The sequence below is a fragment of the Megalobrama amblycephala genome, linkage group LG12 (assembly GCF_018812025.1).
Source record: "Megalobrama amblycephala isolate DHTTF-2021 linkage group LG12, ASM1881202v1, whole genome shotgun sequence".
Taxonomy (NCBI): Eukaryota; Metazoa; Chordata; class Actinopteri; order Cypriniformes; family Xenocyprididae; genus Megalobrama; species Megalobrama amblycephala.
In genome coordinates this window covers 38,766,866-38,793,787 of record NC_063055.1, presented here as the reverse complement: position 1 = coordinate 38,793,787, position 26,922 = coordinate 38,766,866, and the positions used below count along the sequence as shown (strand labels likewise).

Genomic DNA, 26,922 nt, shown 5'->3' with positions numbered 1-26,922 from the left:
TTTTTTTTTTGCTATGAAAATGTTCTTTTTAATAATAAAAAGTTCTGACAGTAAATAAATCCTGGCTTCTGACATCATGTCGTAAAACACAGAAGCAGAGATCAGATATGATGTAAACGGAGTAAAAGGTCAATGATAAATTGTGAAGCTGTTACAAAATGTTTTATCTCATATTCTGATATAAAAATCTTACATTTTAATTCAATAGACTATTGCAAAAACAAACAAAAACATCAACCTGAATGATTTTCAGGAGCCTTGATAAGTACTATTGTTATTGATTTGCTTCAGGCCATCTTTAAATACTTTCAGAGCAGAACTGAAAAAAAAAAAAGAACCTGATTTATATGTTTGTCTTTATGATTGAAAATATTACACATTTTTGTACATTGATCATGGACACAATGAATTTTTTTGTAGTGTGCACTTTTCCTGTGGTCGTTTTTGTGAAACTCATTGAATTCATTGTTAATTAGGCGGCTTGGCCTGTAAGACAATAATGGAACAATAATAAAGAAAAAAAAAAAAAGAAAAAAAGAAAAGAGTGAATATTCAAGCTCAGATATGTACTATATCGATAACCAAGATGTATGATACATTTTAAATAAATAAATTTCCCCCAAATGACTGACTTTGATGCAATGCTCTATAAGGCACAATATAATCGATTGAAATTCAGTTATTGCTTTAAATGACCTTGTCAGCCCAAAACTGACAATACATGTTACTTCACTTAAAGTTGTAATGGAATGCACGGATGTCAATTAAAAAGTAATTTTCATAAAACGTGCCAAGAATATGTGGCCACGCATAATGGGGTCATATTTCATCCAAAATTTCAAGGAGGAAAAAAAACAAAGCCTTCAGAATTTTTCACACTTTTCCCCAAAATTCTCATTACTGTAATGCAAAAAAAATGCTTACCTGTAATGAAAATTTACCAATAAAAAAAGGGTAACCTCTTAAGTATTTATACATCATGGCTGTAGTCATTGTACTGTTTTTCATTTATGCATATTTAAATAAAACAATCATTGTTTAGCAGTAGTTTTCTACTGTCATACAATAATAAAGACTGTTACAGTACTGAGAATAATCAGAATTACACACACTCAAAAAGTTCTGGGGAAAAATATCATAAAGTCTTAATGGTCCTCAAAATAGTTTTTTTTTTTAAGCAAAATATAATATTGTAATCGGATGAAATGAGACCGGTTTGTGTTTTATGAGATTCACTGTTAAAAGTCTGTTAAAAGGACATGTGTTCAGTAATAGTGTTGGGAAAGCTGGGAATGTGTTCAGAACTCTTCCTCAGAACTCAGATGGCTCTGTCTCTTGCGAACGTTCCAGTGTAAACATTGGGCCAGACTCTCGAACCAGTCGTTCACCGGATCACGGAAACAGATGGAAGGAACAGGGAAGCAAGACGACGTGATGGTGATACTAGGAAGTAGAGAGGAAAATCATTTGTCATACATCAAGTTTACAAGAATGCATGCCAGTCTGCTTTACTGTGTTGACATGCAAGCTTACACACAAAAATATTTTGCATGCTAATCAACATTGCTGGATAAATTCCATTCGGTTAATGATTCCAAATTACATGACAAAAATTGGAGTTAGTAACATAATCCATTACATTACACATTTAAAAGATTAGTTGACTTCAGAATTAAAATGTCCTGATAATTTACTCACCCCCATGTCATCCAAGATGTTCATGTCTTTCTTTCTTCAGTCGAAAAGAAATGAAGGTTTTTGAGGAAAACATTCCAGGATTTTTCTCCATATAGTGGACTTCACTGGGGTTCAACGGGTTGAAGGTCCAAATGTCAGTTTCAGTGCAGCTTCAAAGAGCTCTACATGATCCCAGACGAGGAATAAGAGTCTTATCTAGAGAAACCATCACTCATTTTCTACAAAAAATAAAAATTTATATACTTTTTAACCACAAATACTCATATCTTGCACTGCTCTGTGATGCTCCACGCATTACGTAATCTTGGAAAGGTCACGCGTAATGTAGGCTTAAGTACTAATCCAGTGTTTACAAAGTGAACGTGCGAAGACTCAGTCAAACAAGTCAAACGCCTACGTCATGCATGACCTTTCCAACATGATTACGTCATGCGTGGAGCATCACAGAGCAGTGCAAGATATGAGTATTTGTGGTTAAAAAGTATATACATTTTTATTTTTTTTAGAAAATGAGCGATGGTTTCTCTAGATAAGACTCTTATTCCTCGTCTGGGATCATGTAGAGCTCTTTGAAGCTGCACTGAAACTGTCATTTTGACCTTCAACCCGTTGGACCCCAGTGAAGTCCACTATATGGAGAAAAATCCTGGAATGTTTTCCTCAAAAACCTTAATTTCTTTTCGTCTGAAGAAAGAAAGACATGAACATCTTGGATGACATGGGGGTGAGTAAATTATCAGGAAATTTGAATTCTGAAGTCAACTAATCCTTTAAGGTAATATAATCTGAATACTTTTAGATTACTATTGACCTAACTCATTTATCAAATTGCTCTGAGTATGATATTCTTGTATCATATTGATATAAAATGTAACGCCTGGATGGATCCGTTCAGAGTCAATAAACTTTGGAGTTTTCAGAACGCTTTTAACCTGGTGAACTTTGTTTATAAATCACTAAATCGGCGCCGGACGGCTGTGACTTTCGGCAGGTTTGTGGGCCTGCGATGGTAAACAGAAAAGTCCAACTTCCTCACTTTGGTGACTTCAAAAGGAGCACCCCCCCCAGAGACTGACCAGATCCACATTCCAACACCCCACACACACAGGGACACACAAAAACACACACACAGACACATACAGAAACTCACAAACATACATTTTTGACTGTATATGTAAAATACAAATTATGCCAACATATACCCATCCTGTATTTTGAAGCGTATGCATGTTTCCTAGTGTTTAAAGGAGTGTATTTGTGCTAGTGTGCATGGTAATAGTGGAATTCTGTCTGTAAACCATAACTTCTTCCCTATGCCTTTCCGACCTATCGAGATTGATCTCGTTTTAAAGCTCCGGACTTGAGCTATTCATTGAGACATGTCACAAAACAGACAAATGCATTTTTCTATGTGTTTAATGATCCTGTGAAGAACGTACTCCATCTCGAAATCCGATCTGATGGGCATTAAGTATGCAAACTCAGCTAGGATTCCAAACAAAGGAACTTTGCCCGCCAAATAGTGCTGCGCATCTATTGGTCGCTACAATTCAGGAGGTGTGTTAGCTTGGGTTCCATAAAACAACGACACACACCTTCACCTCGTCTCTTCGCGCTCTCTTCTTCTTCTCCTTTGTCTCCCGACTGACTCACGAGCACCTCGTGCACGGACGCCTCAGGTGACCGCGCTTCCCAACCAAGCGCGCAGCTCGGGAGGACCACTTCTTTAGACTCTCTCTCTCTTCGGCTAAGTTACTTAAGCTTAAACCTCTTTTGAAAACCCCGCCGGAGAAACCCTCTCTGAAAGGACCAACCCAGCCAGGCGCATTAAAACTGCTACACACGGACTTGACACTTGACAATTAAAACACTTTAATTCATGCTCGATTGTTCTGTTCGTTCTTTCAACTGAAGACCAAGTCACTTTAACGTTTTTCGATCGCTTTACGCTTTAGTTATTTTCATGGCCAGAGAATAACTCTGTTTATAATATTCTGTGAGGGACTTAGTTTGCTGGACAAACGAACAGTTTCTCTAAATAATTATTAAACCAGAACTAATCATATATGTAATTGATTATAATTCGTTGTAATTGATTCACAATATATGTTTAATTCCCCGTTGGGTCGATATATGAATCATAATTTATTCATAACCTTATAATTATTATATTCATATTTCATCCATAAATTTAGTAATAACCGCTACATTCGTTACAAAAAATACAAAGAGAAAGAAAATATATTCCATTTTTTGTTAATAACAACATGAATTGCATTAAATATTACATTATGTCAGGGTTTTTCGTGAGTTTAATGAAAAGCTATTAAGTAATTAAATAAATAATAATTAAAAAAAACAATTAAAAAACCTTTGTATTACACTTTGTATTGATGAACGTGGAAGCTCAGAGGAGTTGAGTTCATTGCCCAGCCCTATTTGTTTGAACCGCAAGAGTCATCCAAGCTTACGATACTAATCTTGCGTCATACATCGGGTCAGAGGTCACTCTTCCACCAGAACTCGACTTGTGTAAGGCCGAAGCCATTGATTATAATTTATAAAGTTTTAAATATGGATATTTTCTTACAAAAACTGAAAAGAAGAAAGTCATATACACCTAGGATGGCTTGAGGGTGAGTAAATCATGGGATAATTTTCACTTTTGGGTGAACTATCCCTTTAATGTTGATGCTGAAGTCACATACCTGTCCCCATATGCAATCTCCTGCCGTTTCCTGCCATCGAGAGACACCCAGGCCGTGTTTCTGGCATCACGGGTCAGCATAATCTAAAATCATATCAGGGTTCAGTGAATGTCCTCATGCAGTCAAAGCCCAGGAGCAGTGGCTGTGCAGTGTATCACCTTGAGCTCAACGCCAGCAGGCACGACGATGGGTCTGAAGGACAGGGAGTGAGGGCAGATGGGCGTGATCATGATGGCTGGAACGTTCGGATGGATCATCGAGGCACCTGCTGCTACTGCGTATGCGGTGCTTCCTGTGGGAGTGGACACTATCACACCTGACACAGGGCAAAGAGAGCAAGAAGAAATGTTTAGAAAGGCAAATCTTTGAACGTTGGACAAAATGCTTTCCTTGAATTTCTTTTTCAGTAAAAATATCTAAACAGATGATGATGGTTTGGTAGCCGACAATGCATGAGGTCATTTAAAAACATTAATCCGTTTTCCTTTATCAGATTCGAGTCATAAACGACTTAAGCATAAACCGATCGATACAGCTAGATTTCTGCCCCATACCTCGATTTCGCCTGGCATGTAAACACATTAAACTGCGTTCTTTAGGCTTATTGAAGTGTGCATATGTGATATGTGACAGGAAAGAGTTCTTATTGTGGATTTAAATACATCCAAACAGGGCGAGCATTTCACTGGTAGGGGGGAAGGAAATATATAGCAAACTCCAACTATGGAAAGGTAATTGTGACTTTTTATCTCGCAATTCTGACTTTTTATCTCGCAATTCTGACTTTATATCAGGCAATTCTGACTTTATATCTCACAATTCTGACTTTATATCAGGCAATTCTGACTTAATATATCTCGCAATTCTGACTTTTTATCTCGCAATTCTGACTTTATATCAGGCAATTCTGACTTTATATCTCGCAATTCTGACTTTTTATCTCGCAATTCTGACTTTATATCTCGCAATTCTGACTTTATATCAGGCAATTCTGACTTTATATCTCACAATTCTGACTTTATATCAGGCAATTCTGACTTTATATCTCGCAATTCTGACTTTTTATCTCGCAATTCTGACTTTATATCAGGCAATTCTGACTTTATATCTCACAATTCTGACTTTATATCAGGCAATTCTGACTTAATATATCTCGCAATTCTGACTTTTTATCTCGCAATTCTGACTTTTTATCTCGTAATTCTGACTTTATATCAGGCAATTCTGACTTTATATCTCACAATTCTGACTTTATATCTCGCAATTCTGACTTTTTATCTCGCAATTCTGACTTTATATCAGGCAATTCTGACTTTATATCTCACAATTCTGACTTTATATCAGGCAATTCTGACTTTATATCAGGCAATTCTGACTTAATATATCTCGCAATTCTGACTTTTTATCTCGCAATTCTGACTTTATATCAGGCAATTCTGACTTAATATATCTCGCAATTCTGACTTTATATCAGGCAATTCTGACTTTATATCTCACAATTCTGACTTTATATCAGGCAATTCTGACTTTATATCAGGCAATTCTGACTTTATATCTCACAATTCTGACTTTATATCAGGCAATTCTGACTTTATATCAGGCAATTCTGACTTAATATATCTCGCAATTCTGACTTTATTTCGGGCAATTCTGACTTAATATATCTCACAATTCTGACTTTATATCAGGCAATTCTGACTTAATATATCTCGCAATTCTGACTTTTTATCTCGCAATTCTGACTTTATATCAGGCAATTCTGACTTTTTATCTCGCAATTCTGACTTTATATCAGGCAATTCTGACTTAATATATCTCGCAATTCTGACTTTATATCAGGCAATTCTGACTTAATATAGCTCACAATTCTGACTTTATTTCGGGCAATTCTGACTTAATATATCTCGCAATTCTGACTTTTTATCTCGCAATTCTGACTTTTTATCTCGCAATTCTGACTTTATATCAGGCAATTCTGACTTTATATCTCACAATTCTGACTTTATATCTCGCAATTCTGACTTTTTATCTCGCAATTCTGACTTTATATCAGGCAATTCTGACTTTATATCTCACAATTCTGACTTTATATCAGGCAATTCTGACTTTATATCTCGCAATTCTGACTTTTTATCTCGCAATTCTGACTTTATATCAGGCAATTCTGACTTTATATCTCACAATTCTGACTTTATATCAGGCAATTCTGACTTAATATATCTCGCAATTCTGACTTTTTATCTCGCAATTCTGACTTTTTATCTCACAATTCTGACTTTATATCTCACAATTCTGACTTTTTATCTCGCAATTCTGACTTTATATCAGGCAATTCTGACTTTATATCTCACAATTCTGACTTTATATCAGGCAATTCTGACTTAATATATCTCGCAATTCTGACTTTTTATCTCGCAATTCTGACTTTATATCAGGCAATTCTGACTTAATATCTCTCGCAATTCTGACTTTATATCAGGCAATTCTGACTTTATACCTCGCAATTCTGACTTTATTTCGGGCAATTCTGACTTAATATATCTCACAATTCTGACTTTATATCAGGCAATTCTGACTTAATATATCTCGCAATTCTGACTTTATTTCGGGCAATTCTGACTTTATTTCGGGCAATTCTGACTTTATATCTCACAATTCTGACTTTATATCAGGCAATTCTGACTTAATATATCTCGCAATTCTGACTTTATTTCGGGCAATTCTGACTTTATATCTCACAATTCTGACTTTATATCAGACAATTCTGACTTTTTATCTCGCAATTCTGACTATATCAGGCAATTCTGACTTTATATCTCACAATTCTGACTTTATTTCGGGCAATTCTGACTTTTTATTGGGCAATTCTGACTTTATATCTCGCAATTCTGACTTTATATCAGGCAATTCTGACTTTATATCTCACAATTCTGACTTTATATCTCACAATTCTGACTTTATATCTCACAATTCTGACTTTATATCAGGCAATTCTGACTTAATATATCTCGCAATTCTGACTTTATATCAGGCAATTCTGACTTAATATATCTCGCAATTCTGACTTTATTTCGGGCAATTCTGACTTTTTATTGGGCAATTCTGACTTTATATCTCACAATTCTGACTTTATATCGGGCAATTCTGACTTTATATCTCGCAATTCTGACTTTATTTCGGGCAATTCTGAGAAAAAAGTCAGAATTGTGAGATAAAGTCGTAATTATCTTTTTTTATTTTTTATTTGGTGGAAACAAGCTTCCATAATTTCTTAATCCAAAAAATTATAAAAATGTATTCTCATCTTGTGCAGAAGTGGTACAGTCAAAATGCTGCATCTGTAAGTTTCCTGAGCCTTTAACTTTGTTACAATAATATATGAGTCCCGCAGACATGATGGAACATGTGTTTTTAATGCTTTATTTAATAGTCACAACAGACAACTGGATTATTCAGAGTCAGATACACAAATAATTATGTTGTGACGTCAAACTGGGAAATAACCTGATTTATTAATAAAGTCTCGTAAACACAGTCTACTTGCCTTGTCAGGTTATTGTTTGCATGTAAACCGGGACAACAGGTTATTTCAATATGCTGATTTTTGTGAGTTATCAGTGTATTGGTGTGCATGTTAAATGTGCTCGTTTGTCCGGTATGTTTTTGGTACAGAAGGGGTGAAAAACAACAAATATAAATTTACTTTATACACCACCTTTCTGCAAACTCAAGGTCACTTTAAAATGCAATAAATAACATGACAGGAAGTACAGAGAACACGTACAGATAAAGATAACCATACATAAATGAAACAGATGAAAGGGTAAGAGTCGGAAAAACATGGCGAAAAGATTTAAGTGGTGGGATTTGAAATGATGTATAGATCGTGAAGTGTATGGCTCTGTCTTTAACTTAAAAATTCTATCAATATTGCTGTAACCGGCTGCGACACACTGCAGTTTATGGTGCAAAATGGAGGAAGAGGTTTGAAGTACTTCCACTTTTGGATAAAAAAAAAAAAAAACTTATCAAAATATATTCTAGTCAGAATTATTGTGCTCCCATTCTATTGTGCTCCGTCCGTTTGATGCACATGAATTGAATCTGTAAAGTTTTAACAATGACTCGCTTGCTGTCAGGAAGAATTCAAATTCAGATATGCTAATGGCTGCTTGGTTTCTGATACGTGCTGTAAGCAGTCGACCAACCACAACAGACTGGGTCATCTGACCAATCAGAACAGAGCAGGCTCTCAGAAAGCAGGGGTTTAGAGAGACTGAATCCTTTATCGAAGCATTTCAGACACTGAGAGAAAAGAGCTGATGCTGCAGTGGATATTATGAGAAAATTAAAGTGTTTTTGACCTTGGATGCATGTAAACCTACTGTAGGAGACTCCAGAAGAACATTAGGAACCTTTAAAATAGCATGATGGGGGCACTAAAGGGCATGAATCCATTAAGAATGTAGGTATTTTTTACAGGAAACAAACAGAAAAGACAAAAATCTTTTTTGCAGTATAGTAGTTAGACTGTCACAACATGAATAATTCACTGGATTATGTTTCACACTAACCATCTCCCTGAACAGTGGTGATCAGGTGACCATCCAGAAACAAGTCCAAATTAGAGAGGTAGGATGACGGACCTCTGTCTACAACAACTTCATTCAGCACCTGACAGAGGAAGACAGATATATTATTTATTTACAGAAAATAAGACAACAGCTTTATAATGAAAGCAACACATAAAACCCAATTTAATAATTGCCAAAAAACATGCTGAAGTGAAGAATATCAGTGTTCAAGTTGGTTTTATTAACATGATATCAGATTAAGGATATAATTTTAAAGGGACTCTATAATGCAAAATTCACTTTTACATGGTGTTTGAACATAAATGTGTTGGCAGTGTGTACACAACCACTCTATGATTGTAAAAATCCACCCACTCCTTTTTTAATATTCCCCATGAATCATAAACTGTGTCACAAAATGAATCATTCTTGTTTTCTATTCATTATTGTGTCACATTGTAACAGGCCCTGCGCCCATGATCCTGTATCAATGTACACACAACGTGTTTTTCCACCCCACTGCGCTACTTGTCCATTGCTTTTCTATGTAAATGTGCTAGACGGACATGTTTGACCAATGCATTCACGTCTCGCGCAGGAAACGGCGTTCTAAAAACACAGCGCTCAAGTTAAAAGTTTTAACTTTTAAAAACACGTCTCGACACCTTGCATTTTCCACTGCCTGCGTCTCACGACGTGTGTGAATGTTGTTTGCCGGAGTATCCGAGGCATGAGCAGTAAAGGCTCCGCCCTCTTCTGGAAAGCAGCTCATTTGCATTTAAAGATACACACACACAAAAACAGCACGTTTTGGCTTTCACCCAAAAAGGGGCATTTTGGGCAAGCTATAATAAATGATCTGTGGGGGTATTTTGAGCTGAAACTTCACAGAGACTTATATTACATCTTATTAAAAGGGGCATAATAGGTCCCCTTCAAAATCAATTAAGTCAGTTGATTGCCTGAAAGAAAGTATATGTTGAGAATGCCTTTTATGATTTTGGGGTCATATTTATCAGGGATTTCTTAGTGACCTCAATAATAGTGGCATATACTGTAGTTGTTAAACTTAGTCCTTTTGACTGATGTTCAACAAGTAAATATGCTAAATAACCTTTCATTGCATGACACTATCAGTCCACACATCATTTCTACATAGGAAAAGGAGAACTGCACAGAGCAAACCATTGCACTGAATTGGTTACAGAAGTACTGCTTTTATTCTAAGAAATGGTTTGACAGCATGCAGTGCTTTGTTGTGCAATCTGAGTGTAGCAACATTTCCTGGTTGCAGTGCAGACAGAGTCGCTGATTGTTAAAGTATTCAGCGCATTTCAAATGCTCTGCAAAATCTACAGTAAGAGAGTGGTATAGGTCCTGCCCACTGGCTGACATTTGCCTTCACTGGATTGTGTTGCCAATTTAGTGATTTTGTCGCTAGATTTAGTGACTTTCCCACCCCTTTTGAGACTTTTTTCAAAAGCCCAGAGACAAATCTAGCAACTTCTTAGACAAAACTTATCTAGATTCCATGACTCGCCCACTGATCTATATTTATATTAATATAGTTCAGTGGACTCGCCAGTATGAGGTCATCTAGCAACATTTAGCGACCAGTTTTAGCTTCTTTCAGCTGAGAGCAATTGGCAACACTGTCACTAGATGGGAGCGTTGCATCAAAAGCAAATATAACCAATTATAATAACTGACGCAGTCTACGCAGATTCAGTATACAGATGTGCATTCAGTTTCTGAAGTCATTATAATCACTGACGCTGTCTACACGTCTGTTCTGACATACTCCACATGCTTGAGTCTGTGGACAACAGGACAAATAGAAGAGTGAAAAAAACGTTCGCTTTGACACTGCAGTTTAAACAGCTGGTTTTAGTCTCTGTACAGAATTCAGAAGGATCCCAGCATCGGAAACAAGTGGATGATTTATTTTAATGGCATCCCAGATCACATTGGAAGATTACATGTTTGTTCGGAGCATATTATTTTGTCAGCGAGGGACAGTGTAATGAGAGTTCGCAAGGAAACTTTTGTTGAAAGATGAAGTGGTGACTCTACTGGATCTAACAGCAGCTGTATGACAAACCGTGAGTAAATGATTTCAAAACGCTTTGTCTTTAAATGAAGTTTTTTTTATTGGATAATGTTTTCAAAACTCTTGCAATAGCGAGTGGGTGTTGATACCGTTTCCTATGCACTGATGTTAGCCAATCATAACGGTGGCCGTTTAAAGGAGCTGTGCCTTAAAAACAGATCACTTCAGACAGAGGGTCAGAATGAGGGTTGAAATTAATCGGTTTTCCTCATATATATATTTGTCTTTTTGTGTGAAAAAAAACTTTATTAACATAAAGTGAACCTCAAGAAACATTGAAATCTCTATTAAAATAAAAAAAAATCCATGTCATGACCCCTTTAAATGGTTTGCTAAATGGCACATGCCAACATATTGAAAGGACAATTACTTTAATTTGGACGGGATTTTTAAAATTAAACATACTTTATTGAAATCCAACATCTAATGCAAGTAGCTACTGAACAGTTAGTGTAATGAGATTCCTGGAAAAGAAGTGTAATTCCTTATATCATTACAGGAAATGTGGCACTCACTTGATACTGCATAGTTTTGTGTTTGGGTTCAGAGTCTCCGTTAGTGATGATTAAACTCGTTTCTTCCACAGGTTCCTTCTCTCTGCATTCTTTCACTACCTTCACTTCCAGACGACTGCGTAAAATGATTGCAGCATTTCCTGCAAAAAGAACAAGAAAATACTACATAAATCCTCTACATGTATAATAATTACAAACCTTTTTGTAAATAAATGCCCTGCATGAAAACTAAAACATCAAGGCAAGCAAACAGGTAGCTGTCTAGGTAGGCATCTAACTAAATTTTGAAACACAGCTATGGGTTTCATGGAAAGAGGGACTGCATGAACCCAAACAAGACATAATAAAGAGTTTGATCAGTTACACTTTATTTCAATGGACATTCTACTAACTATAAGTAACTTTAACCACATGTCAACTAACTCTCATTAGAGCATTAGTAGACTATTAGGGTTTGGGTTAGTAGAATAAGTTGACATAAGCTGACTTATAGTCAGTAGAATATCTAAAGTGGACAACTGAAATAAAGCGTAACCGTCTGATCTTTGATGTTGAACTTCAGTAAAACACTTTCAGCCCCCTCTAAAATGTACTAGATTGATCTGATGTCTATTTTTTGGTCCTAGGTAATGCAGTTCTCATAAAGCAATGCATCAGATTTTTCAGACATTTCTGTCCTTTACAATACAGCTGCAGAAGAGCAAAGATTTATGCAAGAAACCAGATGGGAAAGTCCAACATTTCAGACTTTGTTTGACAAACTGGAACCTGAGAAAAGTGTCACAAATATAAAATCTTCTCATTGTGTAATGACTTACCTTCTATAACCTGGTTGACCTGAGATTGGTATGTGTCGAAGTTAAATGGTGTAAGAAAGCCCAGAGAACCCAAATGGAAGGCCATGACTGGAGGCACACTCTGCTACACACACAAACACACACACACACACACACACACACACACACACACACACACACACACACACACACACACACACACACACACACACACACATTTAAAGCAGGCGTCTGTGTAGGTTGTAAGTTTATAATAAGCAGGTTCTGTGAATGAAAAGCAACCTGTTAATTTACAGACAAAATGTTTGTGTGGAAATGAATGCCAAAATCTATTGACATTACACTAGTTTACGGGTGGTTAGTGAAGTGACTAAGACCCAGTTAGTTCAGTTGGTGTTTGAGATTCAGTGTTCATGTGCATTTCACCTTTTTTAAAAAGTAGGCTATGTGTTTTTTTAAAAAGTAGGTTATGCATATTTACTTTTTCTTAATTATTATCAAGATAATGAATTAATTTCTGGTAGGTCTTTATGGTACAGTAGGATGGCGCAGTGATAATAATAGGTTTGGGTCATTTTGGACTTTGGTTGTAGCATGTTACAGAAACTTGATTAAATTATGGTTCAAAGGTAGCAATTCAATTACAAAGTGTCATGATTCATCTTGTCCTTCATTTATACACACTAAGAGTTTGAGTAGCTGGTATAAATACCAGTGAAATACAACAGTTCTTCACTTCAATTTTTATACCAAAAATGAAAAATACTAATAAATTAAAACAACTGTAAGTCAAGTAATTCACAAGCAATAAAAAAAGAATGCTATTAATATCAGTTTTCTAAAAAAGAGAAGTGAGTGATTTTTCACTTTTTCTTAACATTAATGCTGTTTGATTATTATTAAAGGTGCCCTAGAACCAGTTTTTACAAGATGTAATATAAGTCTAAGATGTCCCCTGAATGTGTCTGAAGTTTCAGCTCAAAATACCCCATAGATTTTTTTAATTAATTTTTTTAACAGCCTATTTTGGGGCATCATTAACTATGCACTGATTCAGCGTGTGCGGCCCCTTTAAATCTCTCGCTCCCTGCCCCTCGAGCTCTCGACTATTATATAGTGCATTTACAAAGTTCACACAGCTAATATAACCCTCAAATGGATCTTTACAAGATGTTCATCATTCATGCTGCATGCGTCGGATCGTGTGAGTATAGTATTTATTTGGATGTTTACATTTGATTCTGAATGAGTTTGATAGTGCTCCGTGGCTAAAGCTAACATTACACACTGTTGGAGAGATTTATAAAGAATGAAGTTGTGTTTATGAATTATACAGACTGCAAGTGTTTAAAAAATGAAAATAGCGACGGCTCTTGTCTCCACGAATACAGTAAGAAACGATGGTAACTTTAACCACATTTAACAGTACATTAGCAACATGCTAACGAAACATTTAGAAAGACAATTTACAAATATCACTAAAAATATCATGTTATCATGGATCATGTCAGTTATTATTGCTCCATCTGCCATTTTTTGCTATTGTCCTTGCTTGCTTACCTAGTCTGATGATTCAGCTGTGCACAGATCCAGACGTTAATACTGGCTGCCCTTGTGTAATGGCTTGAACATGGGATGGCATATGCAAATATTGGGGGCGTACATATTAATGATCCTGATTGTTACGTAACAGTCAGTGTTATGTTGAGATTCGCCTGTTCTTCAGAGGTCTTTTAAACAAATGGGATTTACATAAGAAGGAGGAAACAATGGTGTTTGAGACTCACTGTATGTCATTTCCATGTACTGAACTCTTGTTATTTAGCTATGCCAAGATAAATTCAATATTTGATTCTAGGGCACCTTTAATAACATCATAAACAGTGGCAGACTTAATAGGTTGCACTCACACTAATACACAGATTACTTTGACATATCAGATGTTTTAACAACTCAAGAACTCTTCAGTTCACACACACACACACAAACACACACACACACACACCTAAAAGCAGCTGTCTGTCAGTCAGTGATACTTGTGTATCAGAAATACTGCATTCCAAATGGCATAAATTATGCTTTCATAAGGCATTTGGGAGGGAAAATACTAAAATATCACAGATACCACAGATAGAAAGTTTTGCACCTTCAAGCAAAAGCCAGGGTTCACTTCACCTTGACCTTTACCAACATTATGGAAGTTTGTATAATTTTTGGGAGGATCTTTTTTTGTGTGAAATTTGCATGGGTGTCTAACAATATGTCAGTGCATTATTCTGTCAATATTATATCGGTTTACAAAAGATTGTCAAACCTGGAAGAGAGAGGAAGCATACAGCAAAGTCCCATCTCCTCCCAAGCAAATGATGAAGTCGACACAATTGGAAATATCATCATAATCTATGAAACACATGTCAACAGGTCACATCAATTTCACATTTTACAATGAACTGTTTAAAATAACTAACAGTTACAAAGTAGCACATTATGTAGTTGTGTAAAAGTCATGGAAAATATTGAACTGTCCGTATTCACACTACAGTACACAATTAAATAATATTCTATTATGTATTCAACAGTACATCTCCATGCACACTGAAGCACACACAAACAACAACTGGATACTTTTGGATAATATCTCACCTTCTCTAAAAGTGCAAAAGTTCTTCTTGCCAGAGACAAAGCCCTCATTAGCAATGGCTGGATCTTCAATGACTTTTCTCTCCACATAAACAATCATATTTTTTTGCTAGAAGCCAGTGACACAGAAAACACACACAACGTGAAAAACGAGCAAATATAAACAGATCCCAGCAAATATTATGCATTGATAATTGAACTAAAGAACACTTTACAAAAGCATTTTAAAAAAGGAAGCATGTTAATGCAATCAAAGATACTCTTTACTCTCACAAACAGATGGCCTTTAAGAATGTGCATACTTCACAGTAGTGCTGGTTGGTATACCGGTTCATCTGGTATACTGGTCTCAATTTCGTGTACAGTATGTATTTTTAAAGTACCTGAATATACTTGAATATAGTTTGCTCATGTTTAATTTGCTCGACCGTTTGTTGCAATACAGTTCTGAGAGAGATTTACAGATTCACTGGCCAAGCAGATCATCAGCACTGCTTTCCTTTGTCAGAAAATGCCATCAAACGATCCTTTTCACTTTGATGCACAGTCTCAATGGCCTCATCTGCATTTCTTCTTTTTTATTCTGTAATGTTTTATGTTCTCACCTGTGTCAGGAAAACACAGAGTTCTTTGAAAGGCTGTAGCAGACTGGCGTCTCTGATTTTCTTTATAATAAGGACACTTTTGGGTGGCTTGTTCCATGTCAACCTCTGACTGGCTGGATCCTGAATATGCCTGAATGCACAGATATGAACACTTTTGTCAATATAGCATTGTTACATTTAACATTTGAGTTAAGTAACATGTTAAGGATTAAAGAGGTCAACTGAGAAATCTAATTTCCTTGATCTTTTGACATGCAAGTGGCCACTGTGCTGTAAAACACACAAAATATTCTATAAAAACTGACTTCCTTATAAGTCCAAGAACAGCTTTTAAACCAAGCTGCCAAATCAGCTCGTTTTCTACTTCCTTTTCTTTTTATAATGTAATAGAGATGAACATCAGTCTGCCTGTGAGTAACAACACCTACATCATCACATTGTAAGTGTGGTAATAAGGACAGACAAGAGAATTACTAAATCTAAATCACTGGAATTAAAATGACATTAACTTCCTAAGCATCATAAGGAATTAGAAAGGTGGCTGTTTATTAATAACTATGTTTCAGTTGAGAATTATTTGTTCTGTTCATTTCACTGTGGATAACAGATGTTCTTTGTCACAAAATCATTTAAAGGGGTCATGAAAAAAAAAAATTGTGACGCTAACACTGGATCGAGCAACTACACGATAAACTTGCCTTTGAAGAGTGCAAAATGTTCTGCAGCGGCAGATTGTGGAAAAACACAGTAGCTGCAGTGGAATTGAACGGTAAACTTAACATTGTTTCTTTTAGTAGGATGAAAATAACCTGTTATTTAAACTGTGATTAAATTATATATAGAAAGCCATCAAAGAACGCTCCCTTTACAATTGCTAGAGCTGTCAATCAAACCACACATGCTAGAGCTGTCAATCAAACAGTGCAAGTTTATCAGTTCTGAACTCTCGCCAAAACTCCAGTTATAATCAACAACTCTCTTATTTACAGTGTGTTTGCACGGTTATGATGAAAGCATTCGTTAGTGTGCAGAAATCAAGCAATGACGAGATCACTGCTTTCATGTACTCAACAACATGTCTGTGATCAGCTACATGATCATCACTGCAACCTGTCATGCCACGATCGAAATATAATACTATAATCAACACTTTTCACGATTAGTAAACCTTGAGAACTGAAATAGTAAAAACATGCTAGAAGTTTTTGATAAAATTCCACATGTAATACTTAGCTATATTTAATATGCAAAGCCAATCACAGCAAGTCTCACAGAAGACACACCCCTTAAAACAGAGCATTCAAATAAGAGGGCTAAAATCAGGGTATTTCTAAATTATGCCAATTTTTGATGTAAAAATCAAACTAACATTATAAGTGCACCCCAAGAAACATTATACAACAATAAAATAATGCAGTTCATGACCCCTTTAATACCGTCTAAGCATCACTATGACCTGAGAAAAAGCTCAAAGACAAGGCTTACAGTAAGCCAGGATTAGGCCTTAGTTAAATTAAGACATTTAAGTAGCTTTTATACATGTGCCTTAAAAAAAACATTACTGGTGTGCATCTTAAGACAAAACAATGGCACCGACATATTTTAAGATATCTCAGGGCAAGTTGCTTTCAGTTAAAACAGCTCAAACATGCATTTTAGTCTGGGACTAGCTTAAGCCTTGCCTGTGAAACCAGGCATAAATCAAACCAGTGACTAAACCCTCAAATTGTTCCTCTTAGTAGAAATGAAAATCATCAGTTATGAAAAGCACTTCAGTTCAGTGCGGGCTCTCGCCAGAACACCCATTTTAATCAATGATGCGGCTTCACAATGAATCTCTTATTTACATTGTTTTGGTTATGTACCACTGCATTCCTGCCCATAACAGACATGACTGTGCTGGGCTACAGTGCTGCAACCTTTCATGCATATTATAGTCATCTTTCACAATTATTTATTCTTAGCATCATTTGTAAAATGCAACTGTTGTAAAAATGACTCACATGACAGCTTTAGGATTTTTCAGCATGCAGGCTTTGGGCCCAAATGTGGTGACAGGGCTTGGTCCATGAAGTGACTGTGTCCTCCTTTAAAAGAACACAGAGAGATGAGAGACATGTCTACAGCATTAACCTGTAATTTTAAGTATATAATATAGCTGCAAGCAGCGATGACAGGCCCAAGAACTACGGCACCATCGCAAATTGGTGGCTCTAGACAAACAATGCACAGTGAGCCCATGCATTTAAATGGATAAAAGTATAAGAGGACAATATCAATATCTGTTGTTCAGTAAAATGAAATAAAATTATTATCATTATATTTTATTTTATTTTACAGAACAACACTAAAATTACAATACTAACAATTATGGTTGTCTTAATTTCTTTGCTTTCAAATGTTAAACCATTGAGCCAAAACAGCAGGGAGACCTTAACGCTGCTCTTTTTAAACAACAGATTTATAAACGACTCTCACTACGAATTTGGGAAGATGGTTGATGCATTTTGTGTTCCCAAATGCAAATTATAAGCGACTCAAACACACAGCACTTGCAGAGAAGCATTTACTGTGAATTTAAACTGAAAATGAACACAGTGCTGTGCTTTACTATGAAACATGCAGCGCGTCAGACTATATATTTATATAATTACATCACAACCGATGCAATTTGATGATCGCACAAATCCATGTCACATTCTCACAACGATGCATTGTCAAAATTCATAAAAAAGTTAAAGCAACTGGTGAGTAACACAGTTTCAATTATGAATTTTACTCGCATTTGGCACTTTAATCCCTGGCTAAAATGTACAGCGCTGTCAGAAGCGATCCGTGCATGAAATAAAGGTATTAGAAAACATAACATTTTGCAGTTTATTTAGTACCAGTTATTGTTTTAAGGCCATTTCATGGTTTTATTTTTTTTTCCCTCAGATTTACACATTCACATTTTTAGGTTGGATAATACATAAATCTGTAAATCTGGAAAAATCACATCCCTGTTTAATCCCTTGCCATGGAAACACCGTTTGGGGTATCAAAAATCTGCATGCAATTTAGCATTTTCAACATCTTGGCATAATGTTGACCCAGTTTGGTGAGATTCACATTAATCACATTGGAGGAGTATTTAAAAATGTAAAGCCGGACATTTTCACAAAATGTCAGACTTACTATCGGAGCTAATGACTGTAATTTTGAAAGTTGTCCGGTTTGATGAAAACAATATAAAACTAACCCCATCACCAGGGCCAGAGCTACTTATAGGCAGAGTAGGCCATTACCTAGGGCCTCAGGCTTTGAGGCGGGGCCTCCATAACCGTAACATCCACTTATACTCCAGTCCACCAATCAAGACGAGCAGCAAAAGTCTTGGACATATTTGTTTCAAGTGCTTTTTTATTGGGAGGGGTGTGGTGCGGGGGGCCTCCAACATAAATATGGGGGAGAACTTTGGGTTTGGGCAAAATTCCAAGCTCGGAGCCCTCGATCCCCTTGGACAGCAGACTAAATACGCTTATTATATATTTTATTACACTATACAATCATGTGTAAGTGTGAACTCATGAAAACCACTTCCACAGGTAATCGGACAATATTTATTTATTTGTTAAAGATTTATTTTTGGCGTCTCATCGTGAATTCAAATCTATAAATCAAAATGTATTGCGTTTATGAAGAAAAGGTTCAGCACCCAAGGCTCTATCGCTATTGTTTCAGTGGTGTTCAGTGTCTTTGGGTGTTTTAGGACTGTTTGTGATTTGATCTTAGTGACATAGGAGTCCTCTTGACTACTCCTAACGTTTCACAGACTTAGGAGCTTGTTTTAGTGCTAAAATGTTTTGTGAAATACTCTTAGAGCAAAAATTTAGGACTCCTAAAATAAGGACTGACACGCCCATTATTTTTAAGAGTTTCTTCTAAATTGGCGATTTAGGAGCTACTTTTAGCCTTAAGATGTTTTGTGAATACGGCCCCAGATATAGGTATAACAAGTCCGTTCTTTGCTGATAGCAGGTCAATGACCAAATAACAAACAACAAACAAAAACAAACAAACCACAAACTCAACAAAGACAATGAATAGAGGATACAGCCATTTCAATGACAAAAGAAAGTAGGTTTATCATAGTAGGGGCAATAATATGTTGATGCCATATAATAAAACACAATTACACAATGACAATGCACTGGCAAGTATTTCACCATTTTCAGCTGGTCATATAAAAGTGTGGCTTTCCAGAAAAAAATACTATCATTTTACCTCACATATCAGAATCAGTCACTAAAAAAACAAGAAGTGATCATAGATTTATTAATTCTTTAATTTATTTTTTACTGTTTGGATTTAAATAGGCAAATGCTTAAGAGTCTCTGATTGGATCATTATTGCAGTGATTATTATGTTTCTAGCATGTTATATGTTTGGCAACAGCCTAACAGATATGGAGTGTGTAGCTTTTCATTTCTTAAATGACCATGTTGGATGACACATCATGGCCATATTCCAGGATGACAATGTCAAGATTCATCAAGCTCAAATTGTGAAAGAGTGTTTGGGAGGGAGCATGAACTCTTGACTCTAGAATTGTCAATACAAGATCTTGAACAGAAATTGATGCACCTCATGATGGAACGAACATCACAATGATTCTTCATGCTCCCTCCCAACCAAACTTTCACAATTTGAGCTTGATGAATCTTGACACTGTCATCCTGGAATATGGCCATTATGTGTCTTCCTACATGGTTGCTTAAGAAATGAAAAGCTCCACAGTCCATCTGTTAGAAGGACTGCTGCCAAACATATATATTTTTTGGCCGACAGTGTATATTTGAGGTAAAAGCACATAATCCACTGGCAAGGCAATGTTATTAACTGGCCAAGTGATACAGATAATTGTTTGGTGTCTAAATATTGGCCAATACATACAAGTTATGAACTTTTGAAATGGTGCATTAAACTGCAGTGGTATATATGGTAGAGTATGGGAAAGTAAAAAAAGCCATCTTCCCCTTTACCGACATGACATTCAATATCACAGTAGTGCAGAACTAGTACATTTTATAAAGCAGAAGTGTTGCAATTGTGGAAAGACTGTGATGCAGTTGTGTGGTAAGATAATGCAATCATGTGTTTCATGTGTAGATTAAACTATATATATATATACACACAATTGGTGAAATCAGGCAATAAATACATCACTTTCTTACAGGAAACTACTACTGAGAGACACTGAGTGACAATGTAATACACCGGAATACACCATCTAAACATGCGTTTCACTCTCATAGCTATTAGTATTGTGTAATTTTGACAAGATCAAGACTGGAACCATCCATACAGTTCCACCATATCCATGGCTTTTATATAATTTTGACCAAAGTAACTTGCAGCTGAATCAGTACAGGACTGGGTTTCTTTTCCAATAAAACAGGACTAACACTTTCTCAACTGAAATGCATACTAACAGACAAGAGTAAAGGCACTTTAAGTCTAAAAGCCCCGATATACTTCAATCGAAATCGAGAAATGAACTGGTGTAACGTCAATTCACACAAATTCAGGCCAAAACCAAGTTCTGTTTCTGGAGTTCAAAACAGCTTGCCAAATCGAACCTTCCAGAAAAGGTTTCCTCTGGCTGATAAACATCTTTAAACTACCACTGGTAATGATGTAATAAGTGGGTGTGGCTTTGAGACCACACCTTCTTTGACATGGAAATCATCGAATGAAAAAGAACTTTGCTGTGAGTATATTGGGGCCTGAAGTCTAACTTTCGTCTTTACCCTGACAGACAGTCTTGTTTTACCTGAACTTAGCAGAGCAAGGTGCTGATGGCGTAGACATACTCCTGGCTTTAGTTCTGTTCCGGAAGACTTTTCCACGGAAAGGCTCCTCACTGCTATCACAGGCTGAGCAACAGTAGGGAAAAGGCTCTGAGCTCGCATCTGACTTTGTCCATTTAGACTCTCCAGAATTCTCCATCTGGATGCCAAAGGTGGAACAAAAAAGCAAAATATGAGCGTCAGTTCACAAATAACTCCTGTTACCACAACTTTAATATATGCATAAAAATTCTAATTTATTGTTTTAATTAAAGCTTTTAAGTTGCAAACATTATTTTGTAGAGTTCTGTTGACACAATAATGTTGATCATTACATCAACTTAATCTAGTCTGTAATTTAAACTCAAATTTCTGTTGATTGGCTTTTTAAAAATTAAGATCTAGTAAGGTAATGAAATTGTGTTGATAACTTCAGAAATCAGGCACTGGATTTCTAGTTTCCAGCATGCTTTGTATAGGACTGGATAAGAAGAATAAATGTTGAAATTAAGTGTTAATTTATTTGTTTTTAGTGAAGGGAAAGACCTGTTAGTGTTTAATGCCGTTATGTCTGAGAGTTTCTGTAATGTTGAAGTTTTTGTGGTTTTCAATGTGCTGAAGAGTACAAACATGAAGGTAAACACTAATGACTGCGCTAATGCCAGTGACGATAATATCTTACTTGATCATTAAATATACATGTTAAATAAGTTATGTTAACATGTCATATGATAGATGTCGATTTAATTTTTAATTCTTAATTTTTTTTGAGTAAATCAACTTAAAAATGTGTGTTTATGCTACAAATTAAGTTCCTCTAACTCAACGTATATATTCACTCAAAATTGTCATAACTAAAAAAAATTAATGCAAACTGTTTTTTTTTTTTGTACAGCCAACACATTACATTTACATTTAATCATTTAGCAGATGCTTTTATCCAAAGCAACTTACAAATAAGGAGAGCAACAGAAGCAATCAAACTAACAATAGGGCGACAACGTGAAAGTGCTGTGACCAGTCCCCAGTTAGTCCAGCGCAGTACACATAGCAAGTTATTTTTTACAGTGCCGAAAGACACAGTCTGGCAAGTTTCTCCCAGACCTACACACAATAACACGCAATATGCCGCATTCAGGAAAAAAAAAAAACCCACTTATCAGAGATCAACAATGTTCCACTTCTTGAAACTATGTTCTGCATTCCTGCAATCATGATGAAACGGTCTATACGCAAACTCTTAAGGTATTAGACCAAAAGTCAAATAATTGGTATCATTGGGGTATTTTAATTAAGATTTTTTTTTGAGCTGGGAATACTTGATGAAACTTGCTGATTTAGGGTGCAACTGTTCCCGGCAGCCCCTCGCAGCGCTGGTCTGGTTTCAAACTCAACCTGATTATATCGAACCCAGTGCTTTTGCGGGGTTAATTACATCTTACATCTTCACAAACGTGCACGCCGCATGATAGAAAACAGGACACAGGTCAATATATTGTGTTTTATATTAATTTGGTGCTAGGGCTGTTCAACGATAATCGTGATTATCGTGTCCAAAATAAGAGTGTGTTTATGTAATATGCGTGTTTGTTCTGTGTATAATTATTTTATATATATATAAACATATATACATATATACATACATGTATATATATTTAAGAAATATATATATATATATATATATATATATATATATATATTATATATATATATATAAAAATTATACACCGAACAAACACATATTACATAAACACACTCTTATTTTGGACACGATAATCACGATTTATCATTGAACAGCCCTATTTGGAGCTACAGCAGAGTGAACGACACTCTGTGCGTCGCATGAAGACGGTTTTCTGCTGCTTACAAATGGACTCTTTTGAGACAGTGAAGTGTGAGCCATTCATTAGTCGCTCTGATTGCACTCACTATATGTGATTAAGCCCAAAGTATACTTCACTTTTTACACGAGGATCAGTGTTCTGATGCGAATTTCGTCATCAGAAGAGTATGCGCACCGCCAGATTTGTGTAACAGCACATACTTTTTTTGCAGCAATTAGTTTATCCACAAGGTGGAAACCGTGCCACCTCGGTTCACAAGGTAGTTGAAGAAAAATTGAAAATCTTGTTCAGCTTCTCGAACAAGAACAAATGTAGGGCGGAGCCTGATTTTCTCCATGGAGAATGGACTATATGCACGGAGCGTTCTTTAGAACTTCCACATTAATATAAGCCAGCTGGAAAACTTCCGGTGAGAGTCATGTGCTGGTGTGTTGAGCATCAAAAGTGTAATACTTAGTTTATAATCAGAATATAGTCACTTAAATAGTCAGGCATAGCATTAATTTAGTTATTCAAATTTAAGACAGCATAAAAAATAAATAAATAAAGACGTATCTCAGTGTTCCTCCTCGGCTAAATTTAATTCGACCATCAGTTTTCACACTTTTATGTGAAAAAAAGCTTCAAAAATTAAATATTTATGGTGCACTTTATTTAGATTAATTGAATAAAATTTGAGTTTTTACAAGTGTGGAGAAATCATTGATCTTGCGCTGCACTGACTGACAGCTGCTGTGATTATAAAGAAAGAGCGGCGCTCGCTTTCTGTGTCATTCAATCACAAGAAAAGTTATTGTTTTTCATGAGATTTTGTGAGTATTTCATACTTCACATTGACAAAATATATTTTTAAACCTAGTTATTTTATAAAGTTTAATATTAAGTCAAAAATGAAGTGAAAAACGATTAGAGGAAATGGCTGATATATGCACAAATAAATGCTACTTTGCCGCCACCTGCTGGTTAAAGTGGTAATTATTGTCTTTTTTATTTTTAAATAAGCGTTTTCTATCAAATGTTGAATTTCCTACATTTTTAAATGTTCGGTTTTACAATGGGGACGATCTCAGAAGGATGAACAAAAAAAACAAAAACATTTGAAGTGCTGGAGAAATAATGCGTGTATGTGTCTAATTACAGACACGGCGTTTTTAAACAGTCCCAATAGCTTCGTCTTTATTGCAATCAATAAAACTGGTTTATTGGCAAATTAGGTAAATGTGATAACTGCATTAAAATATGAATACAACATTAAAAAGTCAACCATTGATGGTTTTGTGTCGATGTAAACAAAAAAACAAAAACAAAACAAGAACTGTCAATTTGTTTTTCACGGTGACTTTAACGGTTTTGATCCACCCATCTGAAAATCATACAGTCACTGCTGGAAAGGGTTAAAATATGCAAAAAATGCTTAAAAACTGAAGAATCTGCAGGACCTGGATGATTTTTCTGAAGATCAGAGCTCAGTTTAACTGCATCATCAGGTAACCACACACAGTATTGAGAATCAATGGTTCACATACTTTTGAACGGGGCCATTTGAATAAATTCAGCTTTTTGTTGTCTTGTGTATTATATGTAAACATCTTTTATGTAAAATATCTTACTCAGGACAGTACTAAACAAAAAATAACATACATTTTGTATGATCTCTCTTATTTTGTTACAATTTTTCACATTTTCACAGATTCTGCAAGTTTTTCCACATACTTTTTCTTACAACTGTATAAGGAGTACATAGAAGTACTGATAGTTTTCTTAAGTTTTCAGGAGGAACTCATGACTGGAATAAACCCCAGACAGAACTAAAAGATCTAATATGTCATTGTGGTCTCTCCAGAAATTAAAAAGAAAAAAAGTTTTTATTGTAACAACGCTGAATTTATGTATTATTTATTTTATTTTTATTATTTATTTTTTTTGCATTAATCTGCCCAAGGAATACTGATGAAATTGCCAAATCTGGCAGATTTTACATTGACTCTTTTTATTATTAATGTGCATTGTCCCTGCTTAAATAAATCAAGAATGGCATGAATGAGAAAAATTTGAAGTTCATAATGTATCACTCAAACACTTTTCAAAACAAAGTGACGCCCTTGTACCATATCAATGAACAAAACGGAGGTCTGTAGAGTTTGCAGTCAATACACAAAGCCTGAAGCTTCACACACTGATTGTTCTTGAGTGGAAAATCTTGTTTCTAATCTTGTTTCTAAGCTGTCTAGGCAGCATTTTTGTCGAGATCCCACTCAAAAACAACACACACATCTGCGACGACCACAATCATGCACGAGCCACAGTACGCTATCGTTATAAGCGGCTCGGTCTGACAGAAGGAGTGTGAAATTAAAGCATTTCAGCGCCGGTTTAACGAGTTAGCCGCTAATGTGCTGGATGATTAACAGTACTGTACCTCACAGGCTCGATCCCGATCCTTTCAAAACACAAACAAACAAGCGGATATTTAGCCCACTATAAGGCTAACAACACAGCAGGCGTTATCCTCTTTGACTCTGAATGAAGAGTATTAATGCTTCCATCGCTGAATGTGTCGGGACGGTGAAGGTAACCGGGTTCAACAGCCTCTCTTCAGCTGTCAGATATACACGAGCGGAGCGCGAGCACTTCCTTGAGATGACATCAGACCTCTGCGCCCATTGGACCATTCTGAAAGGAGGGCTTTGGCTTGGCTAATGAATATTAATTACTTAAAGACACATGTCTAATAAATATTTTTAAAACAATGTTATTCCCCTACATTAATGAGAGATAGAAATACAGAACATGTCTCTATAAACTTAATGCAATTCCAACAAATAATCCAGAAGCAAAAACATGACTACTTATATTAATTAAATAAATAAATAATTTAAAAATAATAATAATAACTGACCAAAATCACAATTCAAAGAGACAAAAAGCTGATTTTTATAGTTTTATTGTTCTAGTAAACAATCCAAAAATGAGGAGCATGTTATATTGGGAAGAAGATACTTGCTAAGGTATTAAAATGACAATTAGGCAAGAAAGGCAAACTCCAGCATATAATTAAAGGGTTAGTTCACCCAAAAATGAAAATAATGTCATTTATTACTCACCCTCATGTTGTTCCACACCCGTAAGACCTTTGTTAATCTTCAGAACACAAATTAAGATATTTTTGATGAAATCCGATGGCTCAGCAATAGCCAGCAATGACATTTCCTCTCTCAAGATCCATTAATGTACTAAAAACATATTTAAATCAGTTCATGTGAGTACAGTGGTTCAATATTAATATTATAAAGTGACAAGAATATTTTTGGTGCGCCAAAAAAACAAAATAACGACTTATATAGCGATGGCCGATTTCAAAACACTGCTTCAGGAAGCTTCGGTGCATTATGAATCAGCGTATCGAATCAGTGGTTCGGAGCGCCAAAGTCACGTGATTTCAGCAGTTTGGCGGTTTGACACGCGATCCGAATCATGATTCGACACAAAAGATTCATTTATGCTCCGAAGCTGAAGCAGTGTTTTGAAATCGGCCATCACTATATAAGTCTTTTTTTTTTTTTTTTTGGCGCTCCAAAAATATTCTCGTGGCTTTATAAT

At 35.8% G+C, this 26,922-nt stretch overlaps 1 protein-coding gene across 2 annotated transcripts; it reads right to left on the bottom strand.

Annotated features, from left to right (window-relative positions):
- Window positions 1-25,947, bottom strand: nadka (NAD kinase a). Of its 2 annotated transcripts, none has more exons than XM_048211072.1 (12): window positions 25,742-25,947; window positions 21,463-21,638; window positions 17,651-17,734; window positions 15,648-15,777; window positions 15,046-15,151; window positions 14,717-14,802; window positions 12,424-12,523; window positions 11,606-11,745; window positions 8,981-9,080; window positions 4,565-4,722; window positions 4,407-4,489; window positions 1-1,443 (listed from the first exon to the last, which is right to left on the bottom strand). In XM_048211072.1, the coding sequence occupies exons 2-12, from the start codon at window positions 21,636-21,638 to the stop codon at window positions 1,299-1,301; spliced, it is 1,308 nt and encodes a 435-aa protein (XP_048067029.1). In that variant the 5' UTR covers window positions 25,742-25,947; the 3' UTR covers window positions 1-1,298. The 2 variants fall into 2 exon arrangements, with proteins under 2 accessions (XP_048067029.1, XP_048067028.1); XM_048211071.1 differs by having other exon boundaries at window positions 12,424-12,526; window positions 25,742-25,946.
- Between the last annotated feature and the right edge of the window lie 975 nt (window positions 25,948-26,922).